This window comes from Phoenix dactylifera, chromosome 18, assembly GCF_051530095.1.
Source record: "Phoenix dactylifera cultivar Ajwa chromosome 18, Ajwa_hap1_PhDact_Kaust_v1.1, whole genome shotgun sequence".
NCBI lineage: Eukaryota > Viridiplantae > Streptophyta > Magnoliopsida > Arecales > Arecaceae > Phoenix > Phoenix dactylifera.
This window is the reverse complement of record NC_143207.1, coordinates 13,929,450-13,947,904: the sequence shown is the minus strand read 5'-3', so window position 1 is coordinate 13,947,904 and position 18,455 is coordinate 13,929,450. Positions and strand designations below refer to the sequence as shown.

General features: G+C 37.5%; 1 protein-coding gene across 2 annotated transcripts; it reads right to left on the bottom strand.

Annotated features, from left to right (window-relative positions):
- Positions 1 to 1,269: 1,269 nt before the first annotated feature.
- LOC103715042 (putative 1-phosphatidylinositol-3-phosphate 5-kinase FAB1C) lies at positions 1,270 to 13,853 on the bottom strand. 2 transcript variants are annotated; one of them, XM_008802549.6, is made up of 12 exons: positions 12,634 to 13,853; positions 11,775 to 12,551; positions 11,525 to 11,678; positions 11,106 to 11,450; positions 8,518 to 8,794; positions 7,961 to 8,394; positions 7,539 to 7,870; positions 7,317 to 7,443; positions 7,069 to 7,230; positions 5,320 to 6,930; positions 4,956 to 5,222; positions 1,270 to 2,013 (listed from the first exon to the last, which is right to left on the bottom strand). In XM_008802549.6, exons 1-12 carry the CDS (start codon positions 13,086 to 13,088, stop codon positions 1,762 to 1,764), a joined length of 5,193 nt encoding a protein of 1,730 aa, XP_008800771.3. In that variant the 5' UTR covers positions 13,089 to 13,853; the 3' UTR covers positions 1,270 to 1,761. The 2 variants fall into 2 exon arrangements, with proteins under 2 accessions (XP_008800771.3, XP_008800769.3); XM_008802547.6 differs by having other exon boundaries at positions 7,961 to 8,794; positions 12,634 to 13,852.
- Positions 13,854 to 18,455: the final 4,602 nt, after the last annotated feature.

Here is an 18,455-nt window from a genome sequence, read left to right as displayed (position 1 = left end):
TCATACGTACTATCTTAGAGTAGGGCTGCTAATGGAACCCGGCCAACTACTGCTAGCCAAGGTCAGACCAGGCTTAGTGTTATGGTTTGCTTTCTTTGATGTGGGCGAGCCTCTACCCGGCCCACCAGCCCTTAAAATTGAAATTGAGCCCCAAACTTTTTCACACATTCCTATCCTTTCCCTCTCTCTCATCTCTCCATTGCTGCACTCATGCCACCACCCACTATCAGCTATATGCCAAGGCCGTCACCACCAACGCTGTCATCTATATCCACCAATGTTACCACCATAGCCGTCCACTACAGCCACTGTTGCCTTCTCTATGATCATTGTTGCTGCCTTCGCCGTCCATTCTAGCAGTGCCACTTTTGCTGTCCGCCACCCATGTCGTGGCTTCTGCCGTCCCCATACTGTCACCATCACCGGCTGCCATATCTACCGTCCGCCACAGTTATTATATAATGAGCAGCACGTAGCAAAGAAAGATGGCATCCAACACCTAGGGTTTATCTTATACCCAAAAGAAAATGGGACGTTTATCCATCTTTTTCTTTTTAATTCAAAGAAAGGAAATCAAAAAGTATCTTCTTCTTTTTTTTTCCTTTTTTTATTTAGTAATGTATTTCTACCTTTGGGTGGATCATGCAGGGTCAGGGTGAGCTGTGGGCATCCGCTGTTGTAGGACATATTTAGGCCGGCAAAGAACTACATGGTATTCCTTTATTGCTCGGCATTCTAATAGCTATCTTTGGGATAGCTACGAAAGATTTCCTACCCCCTACATCATCTTTTATTTTCTGATTCTATTGGATGCATTCGTGCGAAAAATATAAGATCTATCCGACCTACAAAAAAAAAAAAAAAAAAAAGACCATGTGTCAATTATGGGCTAGGCCGGGATTAAACAATTTATGCCGGACCATGCGTGACCTAAACACAAATGCAACTTCCTTTCCAGGATGCAGCAGGCCGAGCCTGCATTTATTTAGCTTATTCCCCGCTTGGATTGATGACGGGCGGGCCTTAGCCCGGTCCATTACCAGCCCTACCTTTGAGGTAGCTTTTGGGGATCCTGGATCCCGTGCTTCTCTTTTTTTTTTTTTTTTATGGAAAAAAGGTAACAGTGCTATTCCTCTAAAAGCAACAGTCCAACCCTTCAAGCATCCAGAGATCCATCTAAGGCAATTAAGAGCTATGCCGCCGGTCATTAAATATAAATTTTTATAGCATACCTGATAAAAAAGAAACAAAACTGATAACAAAATCAAGGAATTGCAATCACTGAGTAAGAGAGTTTATTGCATGTCAATTAACATCCACAAATTTGCTTCCACCATCCTAAATAGTAATATTCTACACTTGTTGAAATGTAAAGGACAGCATGAAGAATTAGACAATCCATGAATCAACATGCCGAATCAAGCGACAAACCCTTTCGATGACCCCCACCTTTCAGCCAATGAATGTTTAGCTTGCTCAGCAACTGCAATGTACAATACATACAGTCAATGAAAGAATGTAGAGGGATCGACCTCTAGAAACTTGTTGCCTGGACATGGATATACCCATGCTTGATGCCAAGAGAGTTTGGTCCCATCTTACAAATCCAAAAACATGACATTTAAGGGGACAATTGAATAAAGTAATCAGATGCATGGTATAAAATATAATCTCTCTGCATTTCTTGATTCGCGTATATACTCTACTCTTTATCTGTAGAAATGATGCCTCCAATAGCTGTTAACTGAAAAATGGGGCTCATCAGGACCACTGGTCAGGGACGGTGAGGAAGTAATTCGACATGGCTTTCCTGAAGCGTTTCTTGTACTGCGTTGGAGAAATGACGGTCGGTGATGCATTTTTTGGACCACCGAGTATGCCTGAGGCCTTTACCCAGGTTTCCAGGTGCTTGTCCCATGTATACTGCCTCATAAAATCAATGATTCCTATAACAAGTTCCTTTCGATCCTCATCAATGCCGACCAGTAGCGAATAGTCCATGACATCCACTGACTGGAATAACAAAGAGGAAGAAGTGAGGAAAAAAAAAAGCAAACGACAAAAGCATAAATATCAATCAAATGCGGGGAAAAATCTTGTTTATCTTTTTTCTTTTGAAACATGCTTGGTAACTTAAATTACCTTCAACAAAAGGTTCAGATAAGTCATCATTCCTAGTGACAATTACTTGAACAGTCAAAAAACTTAAAGACAACAAATCCATAACTAGGAGGCATTGTCTCAGTCAACTATGGTTAGCTGAATGTATCATATTTTACAAATTATAGCCATCAGGCTTCAGAATTTGCATTCGTTCTTCCCCTCCTCTCAGAATACCTATCATATCCAAACAGTTTAACTGAAAATCGCTATGTGAGACCATAATGTGATGCCCACTAATTTTTGAGATGGATGACACCAGAATCATGTGTCATCTTATCCTCTCAAAAACAAGAGCTGATGACAGGCACCAGACAGATTTCTGTGAAAGATCGTTAGATATGATGATTTTTCTTATAATTACTAAGTTAAAATTTCAAAAACAAACAAGCTCCCTCTATTACTAGACTTGCCAAATAATGAGCTTTACCGGAAGCAATACCAATAATGACTAGAATGTCCCAAAGCTCCAAACTGAGCTACAGTCCATATATAAGACCTGATATGACCTCAATAAAAAAGTATCCATATTGCATTGCAAAATAGATGACAAGGAAAAAAATGGAAGTTAGCCTAATTAGAAAACAATTACAGAAACCTAACTCAGTTTGCAAAGTATCCTGATCTGGACCATAACTAAAGCCTGTTAGAACACAGCTGCAATTTTAGTCATCGCTAAGGCGTCACTCTAGCCAGTTATCCATCTCTTTCTTTTTCAATGCAACTTCCCTAACGATATACAAGCCAAGGAAAATAAAACCTTAAATTAACCAGTTCTAAACTAACACTGCAAATAAAAGGTAGAGATTTGGTTCTATATTAAAAAGGTCAAGTCACTGATGTCATTTTATTTCATATAAGTTTGAAGACTGAGAGCAAAGAGAAGGCTCTAAAGTCTAAACATTGTTTAGATTGATGTATAGTTTCTCAAAAAGTACTTGTATAGGAGCCAATAAAGGTGAACAAGAACAGCAACAAGTGGGCCATTGAGAGTTACGCTACTTTTTGCAAGTACTTCCATACATGAACTAATGACTATAAAGGAGATTTCCAATTGACATGATAAATTAATGACATGAATTAGGTTATTACTAAATTCAGCTCCTAGTAGAAAGATTTGGATAATCAAGGTTCTACAGACAATTTCAACCAAATTAAGGTAAAAGGAATGTGATTTTCGTGATATTTTATAAAGAAATTGACTTCTTAGTTAGAATTGATAAAGCTATAAAGGATTCATATGAATGGATGCAATGGAAACAAATATTCATGCAAGTTTTGCATATTCAACTTTTGTTGGTCAGACCTGAAAAACACTACAAAATAACAATAACCCAGTTGATGTTGCATATGTTACTATCTCAGACACTCAGGAGAGTCCAAGGATCCAAAAAATTGCAATAACCATTGTAAAAATGAAAATATCAGAGGCGGCATTGAGAAAAAGAAACAAATATAGTTAGGAGATGTTAAAGTGATGCAGAACTGAATGAGATAACGTTAGCATGTGCAATAGAGACCGAAGGACAGCATCATGAGGAACTATGTTATGTGTGAGACGTTCAGGGAAAAAAAAGGAGGTACTGAGGTAAGGCCTAAGAAGACTTGGACAAACATTATAATGAAAAGAAAAGATGATAATGCTTTTAGAGTAGGCTAAGAATGCAAACTAGTGGGAATAAAAGGCTCAGAATAAACAAAGGCAACTCCCCAAATATGTAATAATACTGACTAATGTATGGAACAGTGTGGGCTAATCACATAGTTGTGAACCACCATATCTTTCCATGAGGGATGCAGTTGGATGCATTGCTCGATCTGAGACAGGTCAAGTATTTTATGCATTCTTAGAAGCTTTACTTAGGGCTCTACAAATTTCAAGAGAAAAGTTTGGAGAATCTACAGATCGAGATAGACCCTTTAAATTTCACACAGATTCTAAGGCTTGGATCAAAACCATGGCACCTAGAGAAATTTTGGCAAGTATCAAGCACTTGAGGAAATAACTTTTGGAGCCATCAGTTCATCATATAAGCTGATTTTCGGTAAGCCTACTAACTGGCTTGTAAACACGGCTAAATAGAATAATTGATACGATAATATGGTATAGGTATAAGCATTTTCCATTTGATCTTATGTCCCTCCTAAGGAAAGACTGTCTAGTAAGGAATCCAAAGATTGTAATATCATAGTATATGGCTGAGAACCTTTCTGTGACCAAACAAGGTAGACCAAAAGAAAATAGGTAAATAGGTAATGAAATAAATGGAAAATCAATTTAAATGGTATGAGAAGTATTGGACTCCTGAGGGTTTTGACTATGTGTGGGGGGATTTTTAAAACGAAAAAAAGTGAAAAGTAAGCATTGATTCATGTAGAAGTGAAGGATATTGGAATGTTTCCATTTGTATATAACGTAATTCATGTTGCAACAGATGAAAGAGAAGGACAATTGACAAAAGAATAAGACTTGCTGGTTATGGTTATGGCACCGTTAAGACTTTAGAGAAATTATAGTTGTAAACCATCACAGATCCATATCACTAACAATGAATATCTGGCACAGGTTTTCATTGGCATTATTCTGGGTGAGAATCAGTCTTGATGATCTCAAGAGAAAGGTGAACCATTTATCCATCTTGTCAGAGTTTACATGAAGCATGCAAAATATAACTTGAGGAAAGCTCCAAAAAAGAAAAAGAAAAGGATGGATTGTTTAGAAATCAAGTACAACTTTTTAAAGGTAAAACTTCCATCCATAATCAAAGATGGCATTCATAGATAAGAGTCCATACCGCAAGAAAAAAGGTGTCATTCCATACAGCCCGTTCCAATCTTCTCTTTGCCTTGCTTCCTAAAAAAATGGGCTTTGTGCGGAGCGTCTCTAACAAATTCAGATCTAATAAAACTCTGTTGTTTCCTGAAGTATCAGGGTTATAACGGGAACGCAATGAGCCTTTGAGATCATAAACTCTTGATATATTCCTCCTAAAGAAGAGATTCTCCATCACCATTATATCCATCCTTACTTCCCGGCCACCTTTCAAGTGTTTGACAGTCACCTAAGATAAAGAGATAAAACATAAGAGTGATGTGTTTCATTCTATTTAACTCATTCAAATATGTAAAGTAAAATCTTTATAGTCGTAGATGAACAACCTGATAAATACCAAGGATTTTTGCTAGGCAAGTGGGGCTTCCAGAAGTTATTGACTCGGTCAAATACTTGAAGTATTCAGGAGCAAAGTCTTCAAAAGAATCTAACTCTGTTTTTGTGACTTGCTTTATGATAAATCTATCATCCAATGACTTGGCAAAATACACATTGCTTTTACCACCTTGCGCTCTCCATCTCTTACAGCGGCTTAGGGAACGTATATAATCCAATTCATTTGGGCAGCATTTCTTCCTAAGTGCATCAAACTGTCTTGCAAAATAACATGTTACAGAATATTTTGCCTTGTCTGCAGGAAACGAAGACTCATCACCAAAATAAATTCTGAAATGGGATTCCTTGGGATCTGAAAGCTTCTCTCGTGAGAGTTGAGCTTCGTCAGATCCGTAGCACCAAGACTGGATATCATTCAACTGGTATTGGGCAACAGATTCTTGACCTGCAAAATTCATAGCTGCTGTATGGTTCCTCATTTGATTCCGAAGACTGCTGATTTTGTCCTTCCCCTTCAACTCCTTGCGCTGATCCAATCTGGATGTTATGAAGTCAGCATACTCTTGGGAAGTCAAGGCATAGGATATTATGCTCGTGGGTTCATCGTCATAGACTGCAACAACTATATCACTAAGACCTGTTTGAGAAAGAAGCAAGTGAGCCCCATCACTCACCATATGAGATGCTGATGAGATGTATATGGGTGTCTGACTAAGAAGAGTATTTAATCTCTGTATATCCCTGCGAGACCTTTGAGAATAGGCTCTTCTCATGTTCAGAATCGGATCTTTAAACGTGCTCACAAAATCTCCGGCAACATCAGCTGATCTAAATGAAGTCAATTGCAATGATGAAGGAGACAATCCACCATATACTCTGTCTCTGAATTTTAGAGCAGAATCAAATGAATAAACCCTGACTGGGGACATTACCTTCTTATAGCATGAATTATCCAACAGACTTGGAGATCCAACTGAATCAGCTTTTGCGCCACCACCTTTGGGTGGATCTTTCACTAACTGCCCTGAACCAGTCCATGCTAAATCTATTTGATCAGATAGATTAGAGGAAGGTGAATGCAAGTTCTCCACGGATGAAGCGGCAATGCTAGCTTCAGCAACTACCTTTCTCTCATCGTATCCATTACACTGACCAGAGAAAAAATTAAGACTTGCTGGGCCCTCATAACCCTCAATAGACTCAACTGAAAGGTCTATTTCAACCATATTGCTTGAATTACACTCCAAAACCTGCAGGCTTAACTCCTCATGCTGCTTTGACAACATGGATTTCCTTGGAGTTCCTAACGAGGCCAACGGCTTTGTGGTGATTTTTTCAGATGAGTTCCCAAGCTGCCCATCTTTAGAAAATAATTCAGCCCTCCATTCTTTCAGCTTGGTGAGAGAGAACATGTCTGGAAGTTTTGGATCAACCTTGGCAGGATAACTTTCAGCTTTAGACAATGAGTCCAACAAATAGAGTTGACGATCCCACATGTATGCATTAAGTAGAAGGCTACGTCTCAAACGATTGAGCTCCAAAATATCAACAGATGCATTGAACAGTTGAATATTCTCTGTTTTAACTGCTTGCAACAAAACCTGTAATCGTGTAAGAAAGACAATAAGAAACCTCTTTGTCATTATTCAGAGTTGAACTTAAAAGTGCTCTATCAGAAGATTCAATCACCAGATTAAAAAAATGAAAAGCAGAAAGTATTTACTTCTAATGAAACTTACTTCATACTCATTTCTTTCCACTTTAAGTAAATTCTTCAACTCAGTTATGTGCTTATGTATGCTTTCCTTCGAGGGTTCATGCTCAGATATTGTGATCTTTCTTTCAATTCCTTGAAGCATGTCATACACTTCCCCGTGCAATAATTCCACCATATTGCATATCTATAAAGTAATCGCACAATATATTAATAGTACAATAATGCCTGAATGGCATGAACATAATATATGGAAGAAGTTTAACAGCATACCTTAGCTCCCTCTTTTCTTGCCAACTCTTGCTGAATCTGGCACGCGAAATCCAGAGTTGAGGGTGGCAAGTTAACAGACAGAATATCTACAGGGGAATAGCGAAAGAATGCAACCATGCTCCCAAACCTGCCAAAAGAAAATAATGAATGAATTGCACTTGAAGGCTAAAATTGAGCAGCTTTTCATAAAATAGTTATTTGTCACATATCATGACCACATACCCATAAAACCGAAGGCAGTCTCTCTGGAGAGAATGGCCACAGCTTGCAATACGGTTAGCAGTTACATGATTTGAAAAACTGAGCTCCAAGAATTTTCCAAATGAAAGCCCCCAAGCAGCATCAGACATGACTACTCTATGTGCAGCAGGCGGTACTCCATCCTTAAGTTCACACTTGAGGCATCGGTGCCACATCCATATCCTTCCATCTTGGTCTCCAGGTAATTTCACCGAAGGAAGCTGCCTAACACAAATTGAAAGACTACCCTGCTGGTGAGTATAACACCGAACATGGGCTTCGGCTGGTTCTTTACATACATGACAGCAAGATGTCTGATTGCAAGAGGAAAAACATTTTATCTTAAAAAGGATAATAGATCAATGGCTCAAAATTATACATAGTTCGTTAAGACATGAATTTACCTGGTCAAACAAGTCATCACGGAGATATCTTCCAAGTGGCTTATCAAAACTACCATAGAATTTGATACGGAAGAGCTGAGAGCGTTCGCACACTGTACCTTTTAAGATGCAAGTGCTTGATAAGGAAACCAAGATGCTTTGGTGATTTTCTGCAGTTGACAAGTACTCTGTCGGAACCTCACCATCTACGTATGTTCTTTTATATTCATCATCAGATTTTAGATTCTTATGATTCGCTAAGTTGCTTCTTTCTATAACTGATTTCTCAAACATTTCACCTTGATGAATTCCAGCATCAGTTGGAAAATGTGAAGAGCCACCTGGTGCTTTGCATTGGAATGCAGATATTGAACCCTTAGCACCACAAGTAGAAATATCTGGAGTTGATTCAACTGTAAAATCCCTATGATTTTGAGTATAAGTTGAAGACGAGCCTAGGAAAATACCAGAATTTAGATAGTCAGATGATAATTTGCATTCTTTTTGCTCAGATCTAATTTCCACACATTTCTTTTCTAAAGACAAATCATTTGAGAATGGAGGAAGGCACTCTGTACCAAGCTTAATTCCTGACCCAACTCCTTGATACTTGTCTGCACTTGTTTCGGAAATATCAGATATAGCTGAAGTTGATGCCATTGAAACAAAGGCATCAGCATTCATAGGCTTCTGTGTCATAGTAAATGGTGGTTTCAAAGGAATTTTAGGGAGTGTTGCACCCTCATCTGCAAGGAATGAGGTCTCAAGTGATAGTTGATAAGCTGCAAAGCTTGCAAATTGAACAACATGTTTAACTTTCTTTAATTCCTCAAGACATGTACCCCTTAAAAGAACCTACATAAAAATAACATAAGTTGATGAGGGATATGGCCAAAACCTGCAGAATACTAATTTAATGATAAAATAACATGTCACACATTAAACAGCTTTTAGTTATTATGAGAGTTCAGACTATGGTATAATAGTATTTTTATGAAGATGCCATATAAAGGAAAGAAGTTTGATGTATAAGGCCAGTTGACTCCTAGAGTATGGAGACTAGACAACATATGTAGACTTGGTGTTAATTCTAATATGAAGCCAAATGATGAGTTATGGTGAAAGCAATGGGAAACGTAATAGATCTGAGCTTATGCAACTCAAAGTTTCTTAGCTCAAGTTTAGGATGTGAGGTTTTTAGACAATAAGATACCTGTTCACCGTTCTAAAATAAGGCTATTGGATCATACTGCAAGTAGATAGGTTAACATTAATGTTGTGCTTATGGACTAAAACCAGGAATAAATAATGTATAGTTTTATTTAGAAATTCTGATATTCGAGAGCAAGATAATATATAACTAGGCATGTGACCAAGAGGTATATGAAAAAAAAAAACATGAAACATGGCACCAAAAAAGCCATTATTACCAAAATCATAAAAGTGTCAGCTATAATCAGGTATGACTCCAAAAGTTATATGAATAAATCTGCTAATATATTATACATGAACATATTCCTAAAACAATGATTCTAAATGTTTTATCGAGTTATAACAATTAGCACTTGGTAAACATATAAAGTAAAAAAAAAAAAAAAATATTCCAAATGATTTAGAGAAAATAATTCACTGGCTCCAACTCTCACCAAAAAAATGGATACACAGTTTATGCAGCTTTTTGGTTGATCCCGAAGACAGAATCCAAATGGCTGTATCTAAATGTTTTAAGATAGGTATACCCAGACAAGTTTGTTTTCACCTATTTTCATTCTTCCCAAACAGGTAGAAACTTTTAAAAAAAAAATCAATTCAAATTTCAAATGCATCCATTCAGCAGTCATATCCATCATATTTACCGTGCCAGTTACATAATTTACATCAATAGTACAAGGCATGTCCATTTGCAATAGACTGTTTAGATGATGGAAGTGTAATGTTTGCTTGTATTCTAATAATATCTCTGGAAAAAATGGTTTGCCTTGGTTTTGGAGGCATGGCACCTTCATCCTCACCTAAAATGTAAAAAGGTTTTTGTTTCAAAGATACAAGGCAAGATATCCAAAAGAGCAAAAGAGAATGGATGCATCAGCAGTTTGGTAGCACCTGAATGTGGAAAGTGATGCTTTCCTTCCAAAAGTGAATGACCTTCATAGGAAATACCAACGATAGAGATGTTCGGTAACCTAGACCATGGACACTCAATACAGTCAGCATGATGGAGGTGTTAACTTCAAGCTGTTATAAATCTAAATCTTCCCCACTATCTGTTTAGCCACGCTATTATTGATCTTTCTTTGCTTTTAGTTGGAATACAGATTCATATATCTGTTCATCTTCTTGGAGGGGTGAGTTATGTTCTCTTGTATTCAGAGGCTCAGACGCTAGACTTAGTTGTAAGTTCAGATGTTTGTTCCAAACACTCTTAGATTAGCTAAAAATAAAAACATTACAAAAGACATAAAAGCAACTAAGTATGTTTAGGCTATTAGCCCAAAGCACGCTACAGCCTAATTTAGTGATCCAAAGTATCATAAAAATATAGTAACAAACTACTCATTAGATGTTCAACTATAGCCAAATTAGACTTGTTATCTTTATGGTTTTGGACTAGATTTATATACTAACCTGTTTCAAATCACCTTCTATGATGTAAAGTTTAAAAAACATTTAGATTTCATGCCCCAATTTTAGACGAGAATAATCACCCATGGAATAGGCTCTAAGACATATCATCACTTAGATTAGAACAATAAATAAAGGTTACAATTATTATAAAACTATAACATCATCAAATAACTCATGTTGGTAAAAGCATAAAAACCTTGTGGTTCTCAACAATAAAAACATCTCATTGTCACGAGATATATCTATACTTGCATCAACTGTTAAAAAAAAAAAAAATTAAAGAGGCATAAGAAGATTTGTCGGTATCAGTGCATACCGACCATACCATACCATACAGGTACCGAACCAGTACACGATATGCAATGCATATCGAGTGTCCTACACCAAACTGGCCTCCCGGACGTACCGACACAGTAATAGTATGGTACCGATAAAAGGTTCAGTACCGAGATGGCGAACTTTGGGAATAACGCTAGCTGAATATAGCAAATGATAAGTTTTCAAGCATAGGAATGGCAACACATGAGCAATTGATGGTTACCGTGCACCCTAACCGCCTTGGACAACCTTCAAAGAACATCAAAGTTTTAACAGACTTCTTGTTTGGATAGTTGGCAGATGAACATTCTTCGGAAACTTTCTCTATCCGGAACATTTCACAGTGTCCTAACCTAGCTGAAGCAAGATTATCAATGGATTGAACAATCTGAGCACCAGTACACCGTGATATTCTCTCCAAAAGTGGCCTCTTGACATTCAACACCAACGATATCTCTTTTGCCAAAAGATATTCTTGAGCATATGACGAGACGCTTTTTTCAACTAGAAGCACATTCGGTCGATGAGCCTCTATCTTTCCAACAGCCATTTTCAGGTGATCAATTTCCTGTGCAGTGGGAACTTTAGAGCCTGAACTAGATAAGAGTACAGATGAAAATACAAAAAAGGTCAGGTTATAACCTGTTCGAGTACAGTATTTATTGATGCCAACTTATTTGGAACTTTCTGGTACTCCAGTGCTCCTCCCAAAAGAAGCAACCTAGGGTTTTTGTGTTGTGAGACCATGCGTTTATGTTTTATATTCTTAGTACAAGCTACCCCTTTAATAAGGGTGCTGCAAATAGAATAACCTCCCATTAGTTTCCCAAAACAAAAAGTAACAAAATGATAACAAATTCTTCAATAAATTATAAATCACCATAATGCATACCTATCCATTGGCCTTCCCGATGCTATACACTTGACCTTGACATAATCACCAGGATCCATGCTGTCACCTTTGCTAATATTTGGTTTCACGAAATTAGCAGCTTGGCATGCCAGTGAGGAAACCACTTCCAGCCAGCCCTCCCCACCATTCTCACTCGCAACATGAACACCTTCCCCTTTCAGTAGTTGAGACACAAGAGCCCTGAAATGTCCGTGCACAGCATTCCTTAGAAGCTCTTTCTGGGCTTCATTAGACTTCTCCTTTATCCGAAACACATCACTACTGAAGCTACTAGTTGTGAATAGCTTGCCTGAGTCGCCAACCTCATCATCTTCATCATCATACTCAAAAAAACCAGCCTCCACATCATCCCCCTCGTCTTCAGGTGGGGGAGGATGCCAAATATCCCAATTATTCTCAAAATCCAAGGGCTGTTGAGCCTTCTGGCTTTCTTGATTCTGGTAAATCGAAAGGTTGTCATATGTGCATCTATTACCATGTTCTAGTAAATCCTCAGACTCCCCTCCAAGTTTTCGCAAGTAACCTGGAGAGTCTTGATCGAAAAGACCAATCTTTCTTGACATAGGGCTCACATCCTCTTGCTCAACTGCCCTACTAGGGCTGTCTAAGGGACTCGGAGTTATCGACTTGAAACTGTAAATCTCATTCCCAGTACTGGTACTAATAGTATCTATATCAGAGACATCATGGGAGAACGAACTCAACGGGCTAAAAAATTGCTTCCCGGATTCATCAACCACTTCTTCTGCATCACTCCTTTCAAATTATAAACCAATTACTCAATATCCAAACAAAGAATAACCTCATCTGAAATGGATATAAAAGGAGAGAGAATTACCTGCAGGTGGAGCAACGAAGCATGCGTGGCGATGAAAACTGCCGCCGCTCCGGCAGACCAGCAAAGAGCTTGTTGTTAGTCGTCGATCCAGACAGAGGCGACTTAGGGATGCACTCTGGAGACACCCAAGGACTAACTTTCTCGCCCCGGCGTTCCACAGCTACTTCGCCGTGCCCAGAAATGGCCCGGAAGCAGAACTTGCAGTACTTGGACTGCTGCTCCACCCTCGAGCCACTGCCGCCCCCACTCTGCATGCACTTCCGGCAGAACATCCGCCAGCAGCTCCGGCACCGGTGCCCGTGAACGGGCCCCCCAAACCCCGCCCGGCACTCATAACACATCAGGTGGTCGCCGCAGCCCTGCATCAACGATTCGGAGGCACTGCCCGACGGGCCGAAGATCCAAGACTTGACCTTTTGCATCAGATCAAGAAGTGGGTGATCGGCTATCCCCATCGGCTGGAACTGCTCGCACTCGCAAAAAAAATCCAGCAGTTCCCCTGCCTTCCCAATAAAAATCTCTCCTTTCTACCAAAGATCTATCGGTTAAAAAAAAAGTCAAAATATTACAGAGGTCGATAACAAGCACTCGATTGTCCACCGGAAAAAATACCAAAGGGACAAGAAACCAGCACCTTCCTGAGAGACCAAAAATTCTCCAGGAAGGGATGGCGATGGTGTTATATATATATACAAACACACAACTGAAGCAAAAGATCGAACACAAGGCAAGCAGAAGCCACAAATCCTAATCTATCATACCGAAACCCAATCACAACGAAAACCAGCAGCAGTAGATGAGATCGCGGACGCCGCTAACCGACCCCCGATTGCTCCACAAGGCATCCGAGTGGGTCCTTGACCATGGGGCGAGAGAAGAGCACTGGATCTAACCCAGAGATTAGATGACGGGAAGGATTAAGAGGAGGAGGAGCAGGAGGAGACGGTGGAGGCTTAGGGCTCCGTATCTTTGGGAGGCGGAGGAACGGATATCGGAGATTGCAGGGCCTGCGGCGGAGGATCCCATCGTCCAGCGAGAAACCCTGCTCTCATCAGAAAGAGGAACACAAATAATATGAAAGAGGAAAGATGAGGGATTTGAGAGGATTCTTTTAGATTTTCCGCAGCCGACGGAGGAAAGACGAAGGAATGAATTAGAGAGAGACGACGCGAGTGAAAGCTCCGGGTTAAAGAGAGATGATCGCTGTCCAAAAAAGCCTAACCGGGATAAAGTAAGGCCGTTGTAATAATATCTTTACGACCGGATGACGTCCTAAAATTCCGTGTTTATGTAATATTAAAATCACGGTACAGCCGATTTAGCGAATGGAAGAATGACACGTTTACACTAGTCCAATAATCTATTTGAAAAGATTAATGTGGCCAAGGACTGGATTTTAATAATGCTTTGCTCCTACGCAATAACGCAAAAGGGCTTGATTTGTGACAATGAAACAACCGCTGCAAGAATCTTTTATGAAGTTACAAAATAATTAAAGAGTTATATTTTTGTATAAATACTTTTATTAATACGATAAATAGTGATAGGTGAGCGAAGGAAATTTTTATAAAAATTATTGAAGAGCGAGGGGTAGAGTTGCTGCATGCTGAAGGGCTTGGTGATCAGCTGCTTAGGTCGTGCTGGGCTGCAACTCAAGATGGATGGTTGTAGCAGGGATTTTGGTCCGTGACTGACTCCAACATGAGACAGCAAAGACAAAGAAGTCTTTTTATGTCCAACAAAAGACCTTCTGATACCTAATTTTGGAGGATACTTAAAGAACATAGAAGGTTCTTAGTGGTCTGTAAAGGCACCATAGCACTTACCTAAAAGGTCTCTGGAGAGTGAATTATATTGGCGAAGGTGAGAACCTGTTGCCCTAGTCCTTGGGCACATGTGTTGGTTAGGATTGGCAGGCTTCCAGATGTTCTGAGAATTAGGCACAGACATTTCACACATGGATTGTGTCCTGTCCGTTCAGCTAGTGTGATTTTAGAGGCCGCTCGAAATTTCATCCAAAGTGTCACCAACTGTACGAAATCTTTAAAATTTAAATTCAACGACGCTTCTGAAGTGCCACATGAAGGGCTCTAGTTGGCAGTCCATAGGCTTTCCGACGAACTTTGATTGGCCGGACCTTTCTATAAATCATGATCGATTCTGAGGCACATCAATTATTATTGAAAAATAATAATAGAAAAAAAAAAGATTAACATTCAAATATCTAATGTATTAGAACTTTTATGCATAAAATGCATGTGACTATATGTAAATAATGTATTACGCACATTTTGCAAGATGAGTGAGCTTACGCACTCATGAAGCCAGCTGATCTAATATTAGCACGTCAGACACAAATAATGGATAAAACAGTGATGTCCTTCTCCTTATCTTTCATTATGTTTTTGCCTCCTCTTTCCTACTGCATGTTTTCACCCCTCTGCGGCAATGAGCATCGCAATGAAAACATGTCGATGGGACAATTGTCAATTCACTCTCTCTCTCTCTCTTAGCTCTTTCCTTTTTCTTTTTCTACTTTTCAGTATGATCAAATTAGTTAGATATAATGGTGGGGTTTAGATATTACCTGAGGAAAAAATTGCTTTGAGATGCCCATCAAGTGCATATGGAATGTTCCTAGGGCCACTAATATTTAAAAAATAGATACTTAGGCCCCTGTGTTTGTTAAGAATTCCCAAAAGTTAGAATAATACGTCCGTACCACATGATAAAGTTAACTTTTCATGTGCACAGAAAAGCTTTCTAACCAACGGAGTGGTAGCACGGTAAGAACGGAGCTTTGATTTCACTGAAGTAGCATATGTTCGAAATACGCGGGTGTCGATTAAATGCAGAGACTGATGCCCTCCGTCTGATTTGTCTGGTGGAATCGCTATCTAGTCTGTCGATACTTAGGTGGTGCTGATATGACGTACTCACACGTGACGAAGCTGCCACGCTGGTGGGGCTCCCTACGGGTGGAGAGAGCATGAGTAAAAAATATTCTACCCGCATCGAACACTCTTTAGCGGAAAGGAGGCTTAGTGGGGGTTGCTACGCGAGTGAGATTCACCTCACCCCCTTCTTTCCTTTTGTTTTAAAAAAAAAAAAAAGGAAGAGCTTTCTATAGCATTACTTTTCTTCAAGCCGCACCATTGTAATGCTATATCTTAAGTATTACACTTTGTGCAACCAAAATTGTAGGCTATCAATTGTTCACTAAGTTTCTTAAATTTAAGTGAACAGGTTTCAATCATCAAAGCCACACATAGTTGGTAGTATTAAAAAAGGATATCAATTTTTGATCATGCTACATAAATTGTATTTCACTTGCTCCTTTAACACTAGTGTATGATGCAATTTTTTCCAAACAAGAATAACTTCAAGTTATCTATGTGCTTTCTGATAGTGTTAAAGGTGACATTCAATGAAATTGGTGTCCTTGCTAAGAATTGTATCAGACTTCAAAATTATTTCAACAATTGTTTCTTTAAAACAAACTATGGTTTTCAAATTAGATGATTTTATTATGTTTCTTGTTTTAAAATGCCAAATCTTTACAAACTCTATTGGATATTTTTCTTTCCTGGAATCTAAGCTTGCAGAAAAACTTACTCTGGTTTTGCTATTAAGCTCATTTGGTATTGTTGCTCGAGGGTCAAAGGGTGCTTCTCCAGAAGTTCTTTTGGATGGTTTTCAAGCATTAAAAAAAAAAAAAAAAAAATGAAGCAACTACTTTCTGATCTTCCACAAGCTCAAAAAAAGTCTACCAAGAATAAGCTACAATTTGGAGCTTTGTTCTACATGCATTTATCCTTTGTAGTGCACGGTTTGCACCACAAAATACTGTATAATGCCCGATAACTATCACATTATCAGATCACAGAGATGAATAGCTATCAAACAAGACGGCCTTATGTACCATACATGATGCATCACTATTGATATCTGTCCATCTTCTGATGGTAGCCATTGAGCGCAGTACAGCACTCTGCGGTGCAAAATGTGGCATTAGGAAATATATATTTTTTTGGCAAAAAACTCACTTGAGAAACATAAATACGAGTCATGACAATGAAATTTTAAAAATAATAATAATTTAAAATACTTATTATTGCCATAATTTTTAAGTTGGTATCTTTTTATTACCATAATCATATAATTAAGAATTTTAAATTTAATCTTATGATGATAAGGAAGATTTACTCTTCCTTGATAATTTAGAGATTGATAAATCACATAAAAAAAGAGAGCAAAATAAAGTCAAATATTAAATAAATCGCGAAATGAATGTTTTGCATGGTCATAATGCGACTCATGACTCGCATGTTTATTTAGGATTTTATGCTTGTAACATGGATATTGAAAAATTATGATGAACATTTATATTGCTATTATAATTGTGGATATATGAACCATTTTATTGTCATTTTGTATTTGGAAGAACAAAGTCAAACATTTATGTTACTATTGCAATCAAGAACTATCTAGTTTTCCATTATGATATTTTTTGCTATTTATCAATTACCTTTAAAAAATAATTATATTATCTATTACATTATTTAAATTAAAATATAAAAAATATTTTATAAATTAATGATACTTTATAATAATGATTTTTGATAGTATAACATTAGAATCATATAATGTAATATAACAATATCATGTTATAATATTACCATTATTATTATGTTATAACATTATTTTATAAATTAAGAATATTAGAAATTGTTATATTCATAATAAATATAAAAAATATTATTTATTATATTATTTAAATAAAATAATAAATAAATAATTTATAGATAAAGAATATTCTATACTAACAATTTTTATAGCATGAATAGTTAAATAATTCAAAGTACTCTATAATATTCTTTATTGTCATTTTTGACACCTAAAGTATTTTTTTCAGTTTGGTTATCAAATATATGTTATAATTCCATGGCATTTGAAAAATATAGTTTTCAAATAGAAATAATTTTTTATTTTTTAAAAAATAAATTTTTATTAAAAATAGTTTTTTTAATTAAAAGTTGTACAAATAAAAGTTCTACCACTTATAACAATGCCAAACATGAATAATAATTTCAAATAAGAAATCCTATCCAAAATTGTTCAACCATAACAAAATTTCTCTCAGCCTAAATGATGTACTCCCGTCATCGGCTATCATAATAAAAAAACAAATAATAACTGAAAAAAATATTACATTATTTTTCTAAATGCTTATTCATAAAATAAAATATGTATTTTAAACTTTAATATGAGTACATATCTTATTTAACTATAGACTAATACAAAAATTTAATATATTTTTAGGTTCATGAAGTATTAGTTTGTGAAATAATTCCTTTCCACCATCATTTAGAATAGAATTTCCCACTTCTTCTGCACACTTTCCAATAATCATTCCTGATGAAATGAATCCGACAACCTTCAAACTCTGCCTCTTTTTTTTCTTTTTTTTTCTTTTTTTTTTGCTAAAACAAAGGGGAGGGGGGGGTGAGGAGAACCTCACCCACCTAGCAACCCCCACTGGCTCCCTCTCCGCTAGAGAATATTCAATACGAGTAGATAAGTTTTACTCATATCTTTCTCATCCACGAGGAAGCTCCACTAATGTGGCAGTTTCTTCTACATGTGAGTACGTTGTATCAGCACTCAACAACTCTGCCTCTTTTCATGAGGAAGAAGAAGAAGAAGAAAGGGTCAAATACCATGTGGATTAGCGTGAGAAGAGAGAAGAAAAGAAAGCTGGTGAAAAGGCGAGCGAACCACGTCGCCCCTGACTCAGCACCCATCATCCTCGCTTTTTTTTT